General features: G+C 34.8%; 1 protein-coding gene across 1 annotated transcript in view; it reads left to right on the top strand.

Annotated features, from left to right (window-relative positions):
* Nucleotides 1-19,868, top strand: part of MED27 (mediator complex subunit 27) — a 251,343-nt gene that overhangs the window by 205,868 nt on the left and 25,607 nt on the right. The window contains exons 5-6 of the mRNA XM_023494313.2: nt 3,049-3,156; nt 14,222-14,263. Coding sequence (XP_023350081.2) covers nt 3,049-3,156; nt 14,222-14,263 — 150 coding nt within the window. The remainder of the gene's footprint in view (nt 1-3,048; nt 3,157-14,221; nt 14,264-19,868) is intronic.

Below are 19,868 nucleotides of genomic sequence, written 5' to 3'. Positions count from 1 at the left end.
TAAAAAATTTTATTAAACCTTTTTATTTTCAAAATATATGCATGTATAATTTTTCAGCATTGACTCTTGCACAACCTTGTTTTTTTTTCCCTTCCTTCTCCTCCCCTAGATGGCAAGTAATCCAATATATGTTAAACACGTGCAATTCTTCTATACTTATTTCCACAATTATCATGAAATATCAGATTTAAAAGGGAAAAAATGAGAAAGAAAACAAAATGCAAGCAAACAACAGCAAAAAGAGTGAAAATGCTATGTTGTGATGATCACCACACTCAGTCCCCACAATCTTTTCTCTGGGTGTAGATTGCTCTCTTCATCACAAGATCATTAGAACTGGCCTCAGTCATCTCATTGTTGAAAAGAGCCACTTTCATCAAAATTGATCATTGTGTAATCTTGTTGCCATTCACAATGATCTCCTAATTCTGCTCACTTCACTTAACATCAGCTCATGTAAGTCTCTCCAGGTTTCTCTGAAATCATCCTGCTGATCATTTCTTATAGAACAATAATATTCCATAAATTCATATATCATAACTTATTCAGCCATTCCCCAACTGATGAGTATCAGTTCCCAGTTCTTTGCCCCTACAAAAAGAGCTGCAGCAGACATATTTGCATATAGTGGGTCCCTTTCCTTCCTTTATGCTCTCTTTGGGATACAGATCTCATAGAGACTACTGGATCAAACTGTATGCACAGTTATTGCTCTCCAGAATGTTTGGATCCGTTCACAACTCCACCAACAATGCATCATTGTCCCAGTTTTCCCATATCCCCTCCAACATTGGTCATTATCTTTTCCTGTCATCTTAGCTAATCTAACAGGTGTATAGTGGTATCTCAGAGTTGTTTAGTTTGCATTTCTCTAACCAGTAGTGATTTAGAACATCTTTTCATATGACTAGAAATGGTTTCTTCATCTGAAAATTATTTGTTCATAGCCTTTGGCCATTTATCAATTGGAGAATAACTTGAATTCTTAAAAATTTGAATTAATTCTCTAGATATTTTAGAAATGAGGCCTTTATCAGAACCTTTAACTATGAAGATGTTTTCCCAGTTTGTTGTTTCCCTTCTAATCTTGTCTGCATTAGTTTTGTTTGTACAAAACCTTTTTAACTTAATATAATCAAAATTAACTATTTTGTATTCAATAGTGATCTATAATTCTTCTTTGGTCACAAATTCCTTCCTCTTCCACAGATCTGAGAGAGAAACTATCCTTTGTTCTTCTAATTTGCTTATAGTATCACTCTTTGTATCTAAATCATGAACTTATCTTTTCGACCTTATCTTGGTATACAGTGTTAGGTGTAGATCAGTGCCTAGTTTCTGCCATATTTGTTTCTAGTTTTCCCATCATTTTTGTCAAATAGTGAATTCTTATCCCAAAAGCTGGGGTCTTTGGGTTTGTCAAACACTAAATTACTATAGTCATTGACTATTTTGTCCTTTGAACCCAATCTATTCCACTGATCAGCTACTCTATTTCTTAGGCAGTACCAAATGGTTTTGCTGTTTTATAATATAGTTTTAAGTTTGATACAGTTAATCCACCTTCATTCTTGCAAGCATTTTTCAAAAAAAATTTTTTTTCACAACTATTTCCTGATTTTATTCTCAAAAACCCCTTTCAAGGTAGGTACTATCATCATTCCCAACTTAGATGAGAGAATAAGTGAAGCAGGCAGAAGTTAAATGACTTGCCTAAGGTCATACAGCCAAGAAGTATGTGAAGCTGGATTTGAACTCATCTTCTAGGCCTCGCCAGCCAGCCCTATATTCACTATGCTAACTGCCTGCCTGTAGTATGGAAACTAGAGATGGATGAGCTGTGTTTTAAGCTGTTGTCTTCACCTAGCTAAAATATACTCATACTACTACTTATTTTCCTTCAGTTAAACACTGTTTTTTATATTGCATTTAAAAGCCTATTTAATGGTTAGAGACTACATAGAAGAGTAATTTAACAGTAGGGCTCTGCCACTTAGTTGTATTTTTTCTTTGATATTTATTTTGCCTCAGTTGACTCATTCATGAAATGGGAATAATAAGTGGTTCATTAGGAAGACTATTGAAAAGTTGGTACAAGGACAGATTATGCACCTTACTTGAATATTTGGAATTGATTTTATATTTTTCATTTTCTTTCTTCCAGCAGATATCCATTTCCTTTTTCTCTGGAACTTACAACTTCATTTCTTTTTCCTTGGGCCTCTTTTTTATTCACGACCTACACATAGGTTCTAGCATAACTGAAAATATGAAAAGCATTATGGGCATTTCTCAGGATGCAATTTTGTAATGAGCATAAAAATCAGTTGTTTCCATTTTACCTTTGGATTTATTATTAGAAATAGCATATCTATTCTGACCAGCTTTTCTTATAAATGAATAGTTCATTTACAAGGTCTATGAAATATTCTCTACCTTGTTTTTCCTATGTGCCCCTGAGTATGCATATGCCCACCTCTCTCTACTGGCAGCCATTATAATCTTGGACAGGCTGGCCAAAGGGAACACAGACCTGCTTACTATACTTTGGAGCCCCAAAATTCTCAAGCCCTCCCTGGATGCTTGAATAAGGTAATTTTAGGGCAGATGAAAGAAAGAATTACTTTACACAGTGGGTAGTAAACATATGAGACTCCTTCTCTTGAAAGGTTATGCATGCTGAAAATATAAATAGGTTCAAAATGTGTTTGGCTGAACTAGTGAGTGATTGATCCAGAAGCAGTTACAATAGAAATTTGCTGCTATCCCTGAGCTTTTTGGGGCTGTGTTAAGAAAGACAACTGGAATTATCTCATAAAACATCCCTTAGTATGACTGTTAAAGATTAAATAGATGGATAGAGCATTAACTTATCCTATTTTCTAAAAGAGACATTCTGAATTCTGTGATTAACTGAGGCAATCTTTGCACTTTATTAATGTGAGGTGGTGATCATGATGATGGTGATGATGACGGTGGTGGTAATGGTCTTATTATTTGTTTAATCACATTTTAAAATTTTCTCTTGTTTTTATCCATTTTTGATAGGTTACTTTAGGAAAAGTGCTGAAAGTCATTGTGGTCATGAGGAGCCTCTTCATTGATCGAACAATTGTAAAAGGATATAATGAAAATGTATATACAGAAGATGGAAAGGTATGGTGTTATATTTTGGGAATTTTGGGGGGAGATTTTTATACACTCACACACATGATTTTTTTGTTCAACTCAGGAAAATGTAGTGGATCCCTAGATGAAATGATGAGCAGTCAGTGCTGATATTTTTGTAAAGTGTATGATTTTACATTTTACACCCTCTGCATGGGTTTTTCATCCTCAAGCTTCTGCTTTTCTTTAAACCCTGCCCTTAGTTGAATTTCTAATTTATCACCTTAGACCCCAGTTGCCTCATTAAACATGTCTTCTGAGGAAACAGATTTTTTTTCCCTAGCCTGGCTGCACATTAATAGCCTATGGTTCAGCCTTTTGCTTTTGCCAGTATCATAAGGAAATTGGGGGTTAGTTTTAAGCACAATTTGAAGATCTTTCTTCTTTGAAACTTCCAAGAAGCCCTGAGGATGTTGCATATCTGTAATAATAGCACACACTGAACATCTGCTATTTAAGAAAGAACTTATTTCGGAGTGGATTATATATGAAAAGTTCATCCACCTTGAATCTCAATTTTTTTTCTCAATTTTAAATAAGCTGGATAAAGATATGGCTAATATTTTTTCAAAGAAAACTCCAAACGATGTTATAAAAATCAGAAACAAACAAAAATACAAATGGAGACCACTTGTATGTTATATTGTAAATGGGATAGATGCTGAAGTCCCTTGTAACAATGAGATTTTGTGATTTTTTTTTTTTTTATCATCAGAGTTCCCTTGGATGCCTAAGTTTGATAGAATGTACATTTGAAAGATAGAAACAGATTCAAAAGTAGCAATCATAGGATAATTCCAAAAGAATGAGGAAGTGAATCTCTTGAATTTCTTTTTACTAAATCTACCTCCAAATGGTTCAGTAGAATATATCAGAAGCTGAGCCTTACACTCTTTGTTTTTCAGAGTGAAATGGGTCCCCCTTTTGAGATATTAGCCCAACTTGTGCTGGTCACTTTCAGACACCAGCCAGCTCCCTCTCTCATGAGCTTTATAAGTTTCTTCCTCTTATAATGATTCCCATTAAAGTAATAAGTTCATTAGAGCAAGCCAAGCACTCAGCACCCAAAGGCCATGTTATAATGAGGATAAAATAGTTTTCAAAAAGAAGTGATAGCTATATCATAAAGCAGAAATGAGCACATAAGGTAATGACACACATATGTATAAACATATGTTTTTATTTATGTGTATATATGTGTATATGTATGTGTATGTATATATAGCAACTTATTTCCAGGATTCTATCATTGCTCAAGATATTTTGTGAACTCCTTCCTTTCAATTTACCCTCATGTTCTGTTCAGTATTTTTAAGGGTAGCAATCTTTGAATTTTGGAAACTGCAATAAGTCCTTTCAAACTAGTGATTGATTAAGTGATGTCATGTTGGTTTTAGTCCAAAGTATTGCCATGGAAAAGGCTTTACTTGTGTGTGTCTTGTTGAATTCTAAAAGAGGAATTCAAAATGTAGGGGGGTAAATTCCATTCTGTGTGTCTGTGTCTGTGTCTCAAGCTACCATTTCTGCAAAGTCAAAACTAGTGTGAGACACAGTCCATATCCTTATAAAAGTTATGGTCTAGTTGAAGAGACAAGAAATTAGCACATGGAAAGCTAAATAGCAGTACAAAAATCAACTAAACTAGCAGTTTGTATGATTACAAGGTAATATGTAGTGGGTTGTCTAGACAAGCCAAACTTAGGAAATAGTGAGGGACTCAGAGCTCCCAAAGAGATCAAACTATCGAGTGCTTTTGGGGTACTTCAGAAGCAGCTAACCAACTTGGAAGTTAGTGAAGATAAAATGTCAGAAGTCAGAAGATTTCAAGGAAGAAAGACCCAAGTTTGAAGATAAACTCTGTTGCTTAGTTGGATGAGTCACCTAAACCCTCTGATTGAACCAGCCCAGTACTTATCAACTCTTTTGGGTATAAAAATAAAAATCCATGGACTCTGATAATTATAATTCCTGTTGATTGAGAGATTTCATGCTGATAAAAAAAAAAGCTACTTTGAATTCAGAAATGCTTTTAAATGTTTGTATTTTATCACAAAAGCATTCATTTGAAAAATAATATATAAGTGAAATCTATAATTAGTTTATTCAGGATACAGAATATATGTTGTTCAGTATAAAATTTATTTATTTATTTTGTTGCATCTAAAGACCTAAATGGCAGTTTTTGGTGTGCTTTCTGATGCTTCGATTTTCTACAGTAACTTGGTAATTTCTTTTCTTATCCAACAGGTTGGGAACAATCAGAACTATTTATTTAAGGTCTTTTCTAATTATAAATCTCATAATTCATCTATTTACATAGAAACAATTGATAAATGACATAATTATATGGTAAGTTTCATTGTGTAGGTACAGTTATAGCATCAAAGTACAAATAAAATCAATTCCTAATACATTTATTTTACCAGTAGCAGATCCAGTGAAGCTGTTTAAAGTATCTAGTTTTAAAAAACAAAATAGCATAAAGAAGAGGAAATGAATGTTTTTGTCAGAAAAAGTTTTGTGTATCAAGAAGATATGGTACTATTGTCCTTTAAGCATTTAAAAAAAAAGCTGTTTAAAAATAAGCTTAAGGGAAAACAAAGCCAAAATGATTAGATGATACTTTTATTTAGCATTTTACAGTTTATTAAACATTTTCTTAATCATTGTCATTTAATCTGCACAGCAGCCTTGTCAGATAGTTGGCATGCATGTTATGAGCTTCATTTTTACAGATAAGGAAACTGAGGCCCATAGAAGTTAATCTCCTCAGTTAGTATGGTCACACTGTTAATAAACAGTAGAGCCAGGATTCTGAATTTCAGAGGCTTTGTATTATATTTACTTACCTCTCCTAAAGTAGTTCTTTATAAAAGTTTTTTTTTTCTTTATAAAAAAAGTTCTTTATAAAATTTATCAAAAGTGAGACTCAACGAAGAAAATAGAAAGTAGACATTAGTAGAAATTAGATAGAAATGATCATAAAATACTAAATGTTTGATCCATATCATTTTGCCCAGTTCCCACATTTTACATATGAAGAGTTGTAGGTAAATAAACAACAAAAGCTTCATATCTACTGTGAATAAAAGATAATTTGTCACAAGCTCCGAGAATTATAGAATTGGGAATTTTACCAAGAAAGTGACTTAAGATGGCCATACCTTTTGTCTCAGAAGTCACACTGCTAGACATATATCCTGGGATTACCAAAGACAGGAAAGTCTAATATATATACCAACATGTTGAAAGCAGCACTTTTTGTATTTGCAAAGAAATAGAAAAAAAAGTTTTTCATTTAAGGAATGGCTGAATAGAATGTGGTGCCATAAGAAATGATAAATATGAAAAATACAGAGAAGTACAGAAAGATTAGATTGACTGATCATGATTGTAGCAGAGCCAAGAAAACAATATACACAATGATTAGAACTATGTAAATGGAAAGAATTAGCAACAACTACAAGAAATTGACTATATAATTTAATGATCAACCTTGACCTCAAAGAAGACGAGAAAATGTACCTTCTATCCTTCTTTGTAGAAGTGAGTGCTGTGGGAAGGAGACATTGCATGTCCCACCAGATTTGGTATATATATTGATGACCTTTGTAAAAGTCCAAACTCTTTTTTTCCCCTCTCCTTTCTTCTTCTTCAAAGGATGGCTCTTTGAGGATGGGAAAGAAGAGGGATAGGCTTGAAAGTGATAGTGTATAAAAACAAAAACATGTAAACTAAAACATTTTTTAAAAAGACCTCTAGAAGGAAAACTGGAAAATGGGTTTATATTTCAACATTTTGAAACCAGAGATCTAACTACTGAGTCACAAATGTGCTACTTTGTGGTACTAAATCTGGCTTCTATCCTCTTTTTACATAAATCGATGTCAACCACATCTATGAGCCTAAATGATAACCAGGACTCAAACCTAGAAATAGCAAAACAGACAGACCTGAATTAGTACATTATTTTAAAGTTGCATTAGCCAAACATGATGGAGACTCTACTCTCAAGTGGCCAGTCTGCCTAAGATCTAATTGTAGCTGACTTGTTTAGTTTCTTCCTTTTCCAAGCACTTTTAGAGTCACCAGGTTTAGTGGATAAAAATAAAATTCAAGCAGACATTATTAATGATCTATTTTGAGATTTTACACACATATATTTATAAATATACATGTTCAAGTGAATTCATGTATTGAAGGATCTGGCACATTCTAAATGATAGGGCAACATTTTGAAGGAGCTGTTTGAGGTTGAAGGTGTGATCTGGGGGTGTTGGTAAATGGACTAGCTACTGAACAAATTGTTTCTTGCACAATCAATTTGCTGTTTAAAAAAGATATGTTTGTTTTTTGACTGACTGACTATTTAGGTGGTATTTTAATAGTTGCCATTATTGCAAAACCCAACAATATTACAGAATCTTTAGATCTGGAAAGAACCACAGAAGATATCCAGTCTAGCTTATAACCGAACAGGAAATTTCTCTATAATGTGACAAATGTTCATCCAGCTTTCAGTTAAAGACCTCCAGTGATGAGGAACTCACTACCTCCAGAAGCATCCCATTGCACTTTGGACAATTCTAACTTTGGGAAAATGTTTCCTTTTTTCAAGTTGAAATGTGCATTTTTGTACTTTCTACAACTTCTTCCCCTTGATTTCCTTGCAGGACCAAGCAGAACAAAGTCTCTTTCTTCTTCATTGCAACCCTTCACATAGTAGAAAATAAATGTCCATAATTGTGACATCTTACGCTCCCCTCATATTCTCTTTTTTTAGAATATCTGTTCTTTTATAATCTATTATACCTATTACTTTTATTACCTATTGTAATCTCCAAATTGTCCCTTCCACCCATCCTGATAATTCCCTTATATTAACTAACCAAGTATTATATTTATAGTCATATGTATATATAGCCATTTTTTTTTTGCAATTCAGTTTATTCCTAATCTGTAACATCTATCATATACTAATACATTTTAATTAGCTCTTTTGCTAACATGATGAGCAGGTACCATCCGTTTTCCAGATCTAATGTATGCATTCCTCAGAAGAATCCTACAGTAACCACCAAAGCTATTATTTTGCAAAAATAATAAAAATAAAGCTTCTTTCTTTTTCCATTGAAAATTCTTTATAGCTAGCATAAATAGCCTAATTCTAATCATCAAAACAAAAATGCATGAGGATTTTTGGTGGTGTGCTGACCCACTACTTTTCTGTAATCATAAGAACAATAAGAGCTATGACATGGCATATTTTATCTTGGTTGCTTAAGCTGAATATCTGGCCAAAGTCCTAATTTTGCAGCAGTTAGATAAAAATTAAAGAAACATAAGTGTCTCAGTTGAATTTATCTTATTAGGGGATTTGGGTTATGTTAATGCTATAGCTTCATTAATTACCCCATATCAATAAAAAAAAAAAAAACAGCTTTTAGCCTCCTAGTGTAAGCGAGGAAAAGAAATGGTAGTATCAAAGGAAAGCTTCAAAGCCTGCTAGAATTGTCTCCAGGGTAATTTCTGATCCTTGCATTCTTTCCACTTCAAAGTTGGACGTGTATGTGTTTGGGTCAAGGGGGAGGGGGAAGGCTTGAATCTGACTTCCCTAATAAGTGTTGGCACTAGCCCTGTTTGATATTAGATGCAGGGAACATTTGGATTTGTTATCGCCTTTGAAATCATTCTGACGACCTTCAGAAAATGGCTTCTTGTTACCTACAGATGGGGAATGGGTGGGGGATGGCTAGGTGAAAGAGGTGAATGGAAAGGGGGAATGAGAGGAGGGAAAAATCTCAATTTAATTCATATTCAGAGAGTGCCCTGAAATTGTGCTTTCAGCATGTTTGTTTGTTTTTGTTTTTTATTTTTATTTTGTTTTGTTGTTACAAATGTGTGTCTTGATTGAAAGTGAAAAGTTAAAGAATAATAGACCTGTAACAATGCATTCTTTAGTACTATTACTGCCACCTTTTTTGTTTTCCTGGGGGAGGTTGCACAGGCATAAAGATGCCTGAATATGAGTTTCTTATTTTGGAAACTCAAGTTACACTAGAGCTTGAAAAAATTGACTGCCATTGCTGTTTTTAGCCCTGCAACAAATCTGAGCTTTTATCACCTGTTGACTTTAAATATACTAAATATAACTTTGGAAGATGAAATGTCTTTGGGAATAATAAGTTTCTAACAAGATCCACTTGTGATGAACATTTGAAAATTGCCCCGAATTTCAGCAGTGATATATGTGAAACTTATACACATCAACATCATCAAATTTTTAGAAAAAGCAGTGGATTTGGAATCTAAGGATCTGGATCTGGATCCAAGATATGGATCTTATTTTTTTTTTTTTTTTTTTTTATGTGTTACCTAATCTAAGTTACCTAATAATCTCTTGGGTCGGCATTTCTTTATATCTAAGATGGAGGGGTTGAGCTAGATGGTCTCAAAGGTTCCTTTCAGCCTCAAATCTTTTGACTTTCAGTACAGTAGAGAATCCCCTCAGAGTATGCACTTCAGATTAAAAAATTTAGTGAATTAATGAATAATTGATTTGAAAAGTATTTATTTGGTGCTTACTCTGTGCCAGGCACTATGCTAAATGCTGAGTATACAAAAAGAAACTGAGGGAGACAATACATACAAGATAGCACAACTGCAGAGCAAACAGAGAAACTTGAAAGTCTTAAGGGATGCTGTCCTAGGGTGTTTTAGTGGCAAGTTCCATGGGACGTTAGAATACTTGATGGGATCTCTTTTTCTGAAATTCCACAGCATCTCGATTTCTCCCTTTTGAGAGAACATACCTATTGAATGAATCTTGGGGCTCTTTTTGGAGAATTGTTTTGCCTTGTTTTGGTTTTTTAGTTACCCCTATGGGATTTTCTGTGTGAATAGAAAGGTACTTTGGGATTTTGATTTATACAATAAAAACAGATTTTTAAAAAATAATTTATGATTTTTGGAATTTGTTTTTAATTTTAAAATAGTTCATTCATACTCCTAAAATTTCCTTTGCTACATAGTACAATGTACAATTCCATTCCCAAGAGTCCAGATTACAGATTTAGCTATTAGTGCCCATAATGTCGGGCTCTCCAATTTTATTTTATTTTTTTGCTTTTTTTTTGTTTGTTTATTCTGATATTACAGATGGAAAAAAACCTGAGGCCCAGAAAAATCATATGCCTAAAGTCTCTCAGTTACTTAAGTGTCACATACAGCACCCAAAACCAGGGTTTCTTCTAGATACAATACCAATGATTGCCCAGTCTGGATGTCTAAAGAGGATCTTTCCCAAGAGAGAAAAACATAGATGGTATAAAATTTTGTTAGATGGTGTCTGGGTGATTTTTTTTTTTTAATTAAAGCTTTTTATTCACAAAGTATATGCATGGGTAATTTTTCCAACACTGTCCCCTGCATAACTCCCTGCTGCAAATTTTCCCTTTCTTCCCTCCGTCCCCTCCCGAACCCGGCAGGCAGTCCAATACATGCCAGATATGCCGAAATACATGCCAGATCCAGTATGTGTATACATATTCACACAGCCATCCGGTTGCTTAAGAAAAATCAGATCAAGAAGGAAGAAAAAGAAAATCTGCAGGCTCTCCGTTTTTAAGTCTTCCTAATGCCCCTGGATGGTCTACTTAGGAGCACTTTCTTTTTCCAAGAATTGTAGTTCAAAGTGTTCTCATTCAGTAAACTAGAAATTTGCAGCCTCCAACATCCGAGAATGTTTGTTTATGAATTTTAGAACCAGCAAAAAATTGGTCGCCTTGCCCTTGTAGCTGAGAAGCTCAAGCTAATAAATTATTCAGTGGTACCAGCACAAAATATCTGAAATGAATTTTCAGAAATCTTCCTTGTCTTCACAAAAGGAAGGATATTGACTCCAGACCCTCATTTAGATGTCTGTCTTTGGCAATTAGCAAAAAATCCAATGTAAATTACCCATTTGCATTTATTGTAAAATAAGAGAAACCAATTGTCACTGGATCCCATTCTAACCAATGTGCACCAAATAAATAGACTATCTTTCTCCTCTTTCTTTGGCAGTCCATTAGGTATTGAATAGAATATTTTAACCTCTATTGGGGAACACTGGCCTACTACTGAATATCTGTGGTTAGTTTTATAAGTTTTCATTTAGACTGGGAAGACCACCTCTGAATTATGTCTTTCTAGTAGGTATTATTTTAATTAAACCAATTTCTAGGTTCTTAGATGTAGAATTAAAACTTCCTTTTCATGTTAAAAATTGTATTTTGTGTGTGGTGCTTATATTCCCATTTTTCCTTTTTTTCTTGATTATCACTCTTTTGTGTCTTATCCCTTTGTGCATTGTTGACAAAGCAGAGAAAGACAAATAAAAGAGAATTTTAGCCAGAAAAGGCCATGGGCTTAAAATGAAAAGATCATTACTTTAGCTTCCTAGTATGAGAACATACATTACTTTTTTCAAAAATTTAGTTTTAAAATCTAGGTATCTCATTGTCTTTTTTGCTGATGATTTTACTTAAGGATGCAAAGAATTATTCTTATTCATTCTGCAGTTCCTGAATAATTTTTATGTGCCGGAGTCCCTCAACTAGGCTATTGGATCCCTGGTATATGGCTTCCACATAAATGGTTGTATGCTTCAGTAGAATTAATAATGTAGGGATAACATAGAAATTTCATTTTGTGCATATTATGTAAAGATTCATCTACACAGGACATTGAAGTTCCCTCCCTTAAAGGAAATACACAAGTTGTCAATTATGCTAACAGTGAAATTCTAGCAACCTGCTTGTTTCTTTCAAAAGAGATCTGAGCCTTCCCCTGGCAAACTATTTAAGTATTTTTACTATCCCTGTTATCCCAGGTGCTCCCACTCCCACACATTCCATCCTCTTTTCAGTTCCCTTCTTCTAGATACCTGAAGATCCTCAAGATTGTATTCCACTAGTGTGTTACTGTAATAATGAATGTACATTCTAGAAATGAGTCAAATTTATCCTTTCTCTCAGGAACTTTCTCTCAGGATCCATTTCTGTAAAAACAGCTAGATGAGCTAATTAACTCATGGTAGTTTGATTTTAGTGGATGCTAATAGCTTAGAATACCTTGTTCCCATCTTGCTTCATCCTCCTGATGTCTAATTCACTTATGTTATCAGAGATCCTCTAGACACATAATGGCTCAACCCAAGGAATGGTTTTAATGGAAAGAATTTCAAGCACTGAAGCAGACCAGTGGAGGAGATGGGTTTTGAAGAGGTAGCTATACAGGCATATATCAAATTACCAATGTGCTTTGCCTGCATGAATGATTAGCTTAGCAACCATTCAGGTCCATCTTATTTGAATTAGTCCCCTGACCTTGACCTGATTATCAAACCCACCTTAGACCTCAGATTTGAGGGTGGAAAGTAGGGAAGAAGAGACAGTAGAATATCATCATTTCATTCCCTATTGGGACCCTCATCAAGAAACGGTTAGTATATGGAATTTTGCTGTACAGTAAGTCCCTTTTTAGGAAGGTAATTTTTCTGTATCTATAAGAATACTTTCATTATTGGAATATTCAGAATGGTAAAGTAGACAGTAGAATGTTTTTTACATTTGGAGCAGCAAACTGTTTATCTTCCCCCAAATCTCACTTTTCTTCATAAAAGTTAAGATATTAAACTAAAGAACCATGATATTAAATTTTAAAAATTTTAGACTTTAACTGGTCCTCAGAAATGATCTCATCCAGCCCATTCATTTCACTGATGTGAAAACTAAGGAGTAATTTGAGGGAGTGCCAAAAGGCTCTTTTAAAAACATCTTTTTTGCTTTGTGTGTTCTAAGTGTTTTTCTTTACCAGAATACTGCCCTCATTTTTGCTCTAGAATTAACAGCACAACTTCAGTGCAAGCATCCATGTCTCCCATCTCATTTTGACCACTGGTCAACCCCAACAAGAAGTTCCAAGAGGCATATTGAATAGGTGTTTCAATTTACTCTAATCATGAACTCATATTAAAGGAGATTTTTGGTACCTGAGGGACATGTTTCTGGCTTCCTCTTTTAATCAGTAGCGTCCATGAGCTGCTTCCTAATACTATGTTGTTGTCATTTTTCTTCCTTATTTAATTTGTCCCAAACTCTTTTACTTGAGACAATGATGGGATATTTATTTGTCATATGAGCACAGGAAATCCAAAACCTTTGGTTAAAATTAGGTTAGTAAAGTATTTTGTGTAGCATTATGGGCCAGTAGAAAAATACTAAATTGGTACTTAGGAGTTCTAAATGACTTCCTTTCTCCATTTAAGGAGCACACTTAGTCCAGCCATCTCTTCATTTCCTATCAAACTGCTCACCTCTGGGCTATTCTGTCATGTCTTCTTCATCCTAGAAAATAATTTCAACCCTGGAATTCACACATCAGATGTACCCTTTACTCCAGAGTCATCATGCCTCTAGGGTAGGGTACATTCTCCCTAACCCCTTTTTAACTTTTACGTATTGTCTTCTTCTTTAGAATACAAGCTCCTCAAGGGAATAAACTAACACTTAGCACTGTGCTTGGCTTTTAAATCCTTTTGACTGATAGTTACTTCAGTTTTCCTCATATATAAAATGAGTTGGATAGCCAAGTCATTTCCTCCTTGGAAGAAAAAATAATTGTAATACCAGGCTAAAGGATAGTTCAGGTCCAAATTGCTCTCTTAAAAAAAAACCAAAACCTAAATTTTCATTTTCATATAATTCATAGAATTATAAAGTCTAGAGATAGAAGGTATTTTAAATATCTAGTCTCATGGGGAAGGCCTAAGAAGTGACTTGTTCAAGATTTTGAAGTAGTTTAGTGGCAAAAGACAAGTCTAGAATTCAAGTTCCTTCCATTCCTGTTGAGTGGTTTTTTTTTTTTTTTTCTGTTGAGTTACATCATTTCATTCTCTATTTAAATGACTTGATCATTTGTTTTTCTGATTTTTCAAGCCAAGTAACAGACACAGCGGATTATAGCATCAAATAGTATAATAGATATTAATCATTTTTAATTTTTTTTTCAGCTTGATATATGGTCTAAGTCCAATTATCAGGTGTTCCAAAAGGTAAGTTTTGCTTTTTATTTCTTTTTTAAGAAATATGAGAGACTTTGAAGATTTTGCTACTTTAGGTTTTGAATGATTTTTTTTTTTTTTTGCTGTTTTATGTATTTATTTATTTATTATAATAACTTTTTATTGCCAGAACCCATGCCAGGGTAATTTTTTACAACATTATCCCTTGCACTCACTTCTGTTCCGATTTTTCCCCTCTCTCCCTCCCACCCCCCCCCCCCAGATGGCAAGCAGTCCTATATATGTTGAATATGTCCTAGTATATCCTAGATACAATATGTGTGTGCAGAACAGAACAGTTCTCTTGTTGCACAGGAAGAATTGGATTCAGAAGGTAAAAATAACCTGGGAAGAAAAACAAAAAATGCAAGCAGTTTACATTCATTTCCCAGTGTTTTTTCTTTGGATGTAGCTACTTCTCTCCATCATTGATCAATTGAAACTGAATTAGGTCTCTTTGTCAAAGAAATCCGCTTCCATCAAATTATATCTTCATACGGTATCGTTGTTGATGTATATAATGATCTCCTGGTTCTGCTCATTTCACTCAGCATCAGTTCATGTAAGTCTCTCCAAGCCTCTCTGTATTCATCCTGCTGGTCATTTCTTTTTTTTTTTTTTTTTAATTTAATAGCCTTTTATTTACAGGTTATATGTATGGGTAACTTTACAGCATTGACAGTTGCCAAACTTCTTGTTCCAATTTTTCACCTCTTACCCCCCACCCCCACCCCCTCCCCTAGATGGCAGGATGACTAGTAGATGTTAAATACATTAAAATATAAATTAGATACACAATAAGTATACATGTGCTGGTCATTTCTTACCGAACCATAATATTCCATAATATTCACATACCACAATTTACCCAACCATTCTACAATTGATGGGCATCCGCTCAGTTTCCAGCTTCTAGCTACTACAAACAGGGCTGCCACAAACATTTTGGCACATACAGGTTCCTTTCCCTTCTTTAATATCTCCTTGGGGTATAAGACAAGTAGAAACACTGCTGGATAAAAGGGCATACACATTTTGATAACTTTTTGAGCATAGTTCCAAACTACTCTCCAGAATGGTTGGATTCGTTCACAGCTCCACCAGCAATGTATCAGTGTCCCAGTTTTCCCGCATCCCCTCCAACACTCATCATTATTTTTTTCCTGTCATCTTAGCCAATCTGACAGGTGTGTGGTGGTATCTCAGAGTTGTCTTAATTTGTATTTCTTTGATTAATAGTGATTTGGAACATTCTATCATATGAGTGGTAATAGTTTCAATTTCATCATCTGAAAATGTTCTGTTCATATTCTTTGACCATTTGTCAATTGGAGAATGGCTTGGTTTCTTATAAATTGGAGTCAGTTCTCTATATATTTTGGAAATGAGGCCTTTATCAGAACCTTTAACTGTGAAGATGTTTTCCCAGTTTGTCGTTTCCCTTCTAATCTTGTTTGCATTAGTTTTGTTTGTACAAAAGCTTTTTAATTTGATGTAATAATTTTCTATTTTGTGATAATGGTCTCTAGTTCGTCTTTAGTCACAAATTTCTTCCTCCTCCACAAGTCTGAGAGGTAAACTATCCTATGTTCCTCTAATTTATTTATAATCTCGTTCTTTATGTCTAAATCATGGACACATTTTGATCTTATCTTGGTATACGGTGTTAAGTGTGGGTCCATGAAGGAATTCTTTTAGTAATAACTAGCATTTATGTAGTCTTTACCATGTACTAGGCATTATATATATTAAGCACTTTACAATTATTATCTCATTCGATCCTCACAGCAGCCCTGAGAAGTTGGTATTACTATAATCCTCATTTTATAGTTGTGAAAACTGAGGCAGATAGATTCAGTGATTTGCCCAGGGTCATACAACCTGTATCTGAGGTTGGATTTGAACTCAGGTCTTCCTGACCCAGGGCTCTGTGCCACCTACAGAGAGATTCTGATCTCTATTTTTTTACATAGCTACTAAGTATAAAAATGTCTCCAAAATAGCCAGTGATCTCCTTAATAATGCCAAATACAAAGGCCTTTACTTATATCAGTTTTCTTCTTGACCTTTTAGTAGCATTGGACACTGCTAACCACCCTCTCTTCCTGGATAGTCTCTCCTCTCTGAGTTTTAGGGAGAAATAGTGATAATGATTTGATACAGGAGAGCAATTCCTGGTCACCAAATGATGACACTGGAATAGGAACCAAATGTAGGGTCTTTGCATGACCAAAGAATTCACAGTGGCCGTTCTCTTTGGCCAAAGATGGGTTTATTTAGTAGAAGAGGTTATAGGCAAAATGAATAGAAGCAGTAGGTACCAGGAGTGGTAAATATGAAATAGAGTTGGGAGAGCACATGAACGGGGATTTCACAATTAATGATGGAAAGACAAGTTTCCTGATAGAACTCCCACCAACCAGGAGAAAGGGAATCCCCATGAGGTTAGAATATGCCCTTTTTAACCCTGGCAGGCTAAATAGCAAAAGATATTGAATATCTTAAAAGATTTAGTTGGCTATAAGAAGGAGAAAGATACTACAAAGCATGGTGGGGTGAGACGAGAGACGCCCATGGCATGGAAGAGGGATTCAGCAAAGGTGGCATGAGCCATGGACAGATTTATAGGGGAAATTAAACCTCTGGGGTTCTGACTGGACAGAGCAAGGTGGGGCTACCCATGAGCGCCCAGAGGGTGGGCCCACACAGCTAAACATCAGTGCCTTTCGCAGCCTGCCCAGTCCTCTCTGCCAACTGCACTCAGTTACTCAGGACCTCATCAGTAGTACTCTCGTAGTTTTCCTGGTTGTCTGGTTTTTTCTTCTTTTCAGTCTTCTTTTCTAAATCATTATAAATATTGCATCCCCTGCTGATGTACCTAAGTACCTACTAAGAACCTCTAGGGTACCTACCTATGCTACTTTATACCTTTCTATAACTGTTTATCTTAGTGAACTCATCTGCTCCCATAGATTCAATTAACTTCTCTGTACAGTTGACCTACTAATTGTAAATCACTCTGCAAGGTACTAAGTCAGTTAATGAGCAAGTATTTATTAAGTACTGGTTATATACCATGTTCTGTTTTAGCCAGTGCGTATTCTGCAATAGAGAATGAAACAATCCAATCTTTACCCTCAGTGAGCTTACATTCCATTGAGGAGAGGGGAAGATAATAAGTGCATATAAATGTGTGTATTTAAAATAAGTATGAAATTAATCAATATGCACACAACTATGAAGTAATTAAATAGCAGGTAGTTTTGAGGGTACCTGAGAAATATCTTTAATAGAAAAGAAGGACTTCTTGGAAACTGTGTTCTAGACATAGGAGATAATTAGTCCAAAGACATGGAGATGAGATTGTAGTATTGTAGAAAGGAGGAAGGTTTAGCTGAATTGTAGAGTGATAGAGAATGGATTGCAGTGATGGAGGGGTTATAATGTTCAGTGAGGCTGGAAAAATAGTTTGTAAAGAGATTGTGGATTTCTGGATCATATGAGCAACAAGGTGGAGAATTAAATATTTTATCAGATCCCCTGGACTTCTCAGACCTCTCCAAAACAGAATTAATGCATCAAAGATAAGTTGATGTCAATTGTTTTCATAATTTAGGATACCCAGAATCCAAAAGAAAGTTAAAAACAATAAGTTGATGTTCAGTCACCCTGCACTTACTTAACACCCCTCTTCCACCTTCCAGTGAAGCAGCCATCACAGAATCAAATATCCCACCATATGAGCTCTTAAAAAACCCCACATCTCATTGTGCACCCTTTCCTCTTCCAGTGCTGGAGTCACCCTGCCTCTAAGCTGTGGAAGTTTGCTCCATAATAAAAGGAGCCCTTCAGGAGCAAAAACCTGTTAGGGACTATAGCGGTCAGGCATCTCTCATCATCTCCCCTACAGCAACAGTGCTGCCTAGCCCCAAACTGCTAATGCTGGGGTGACAGCTCTGAACAGTTGATGCTAGTCCAGAGAACCAAGGAGCAGAGGGATATAGGAGAGAACATTGAAGGGGAAGGACTATGAAGTATTCCACAAAGCCTGAAGCAAAGTACTCAACAACCATCTGGGATCAATTCTTTCTACCCAGAAATCACTTGAAACAGAGAAGCCTCTAACAATAGTAAAAAATGAGGTTTGAGGGAAAGCCAGAAATTGCCAAAAGCTCAGAAAGAAGAAAACTCAAAGATCTTGAACATAAACAGAAAAATCAACAGGGAAACTATTGAATAACAGAAGAAAATAGGACCTCCAAATCAAGTGAGTTCAGTTACCTATGAATAAATACTTCAAAACAAAGGAAAATAATCCAAGTTTTAATGAGAGGGAGGAACCTGTGGAATTTAAGGTAAACATGGAACCACAGCATACTCTTCCTGACTGGTTTAAAAGAGAAATGAAAATTGTAAGAACTATATATATGATCTATCTGCACAGCAAAAATAATAAGCAGAATAGAAAAACTGAAATCTGCCTTGGCAATTCTTGCCAAAGAATCAGAAAGGAAAAAAAAGTATATTGGGAATCCAAATACACAGAAATGAAGGACAGCTAGAAGAAGAGAAGCAAAAAACAATAATATTAAAAGAAAATATGCTTACTTTTTAAGCAAAACATTGATCTCAAAAGACTGGGTATGTAGAGATGATTCAAGGATCATTGGGTCTCCCAGAACATGACAGTACAAAAAATTCTTCACACCATAATGAAGGAATTAATAGAAGATTGCTGCTGCCCATAGAAAATGAAATATTTTTTTCAATTGAAAAAATTCACAAAATACCTTCAGGAAAAAAAAAAAGCCTCAAGCCTGCAAACTTCAAGACACATGGTGATTGAGGAATGACTGAACAAGTTGTGGTATATGAAGATAATGGAATATCACTGTTCTATAAAAAAATGATGAACATGCCGATTTTTAGAAAGACCTGGAAAGATCTATGTGAACTGATGCTGAAACAAGCAGAACCAGAAATACATTGTACACAGTAACCACAAGAATATACAGTGATCAACTATGAAAGACTTGGTTCTTCTCAGTGATCTAAAGCAATTTCAATAAACTTTGGACAGAAAATGCCATCTGTATCCAGAAAAAGACCTAAAGAGACTGATTATAAATCAACATGTGCTATGTTCTCTTCTTTTTTCTATTTTTTTTTAACTCTCCTATAGTTTTTCCCTTTTACTCTAATTTTTCTATTCCATCATGATTCATAAAGCAATGTGTTAAAAATAAATAAAAATTTTAAAAAGATACAGTAGTTAAATTTCATATTTCAGTTTAGAAACAAGTTCTACAAGTGATCAGGAAAAAGGCCTTCAACTACAAAAGAAAGAAAATTGGTAATACAAGACTATTCTGTACCCACTAGAAAACATAGAAAGGAATGGAATAATGTGTTCCAAAGAGCAGTGGAGCTCAGGATGCAGCCCAGAGTGATCTGTCCTACAAAATTGAATTTCTGTGTATGGAAAAAGATGGATATTGAATAATAAATTAGTACTTGAAATATTTTTTAAAAGAATATCAGAATTGGAACTTATTTGCTTCTCTAATGCTCTAAACAACAGAATTGTAGGAGTAGT

Source organism: Sarcophilus harrisii, chromosome 2 (assembly GCF_902635505.1).
Source record: "Sarcophilus harrisii chromosome 2, mSarHar1.11, whole genome shotgun sequence".
Classification (NCBI taxonomy): Eukaryota; Metazoa; Chordata; class Mammalia; order Dasyuromorphia; family Dasyuridae; genus Sarcophilus; species Sarcophilus harrisii.
This window is presented reverse-complemented; position numbering and strand designations above follow the sequence as displayed.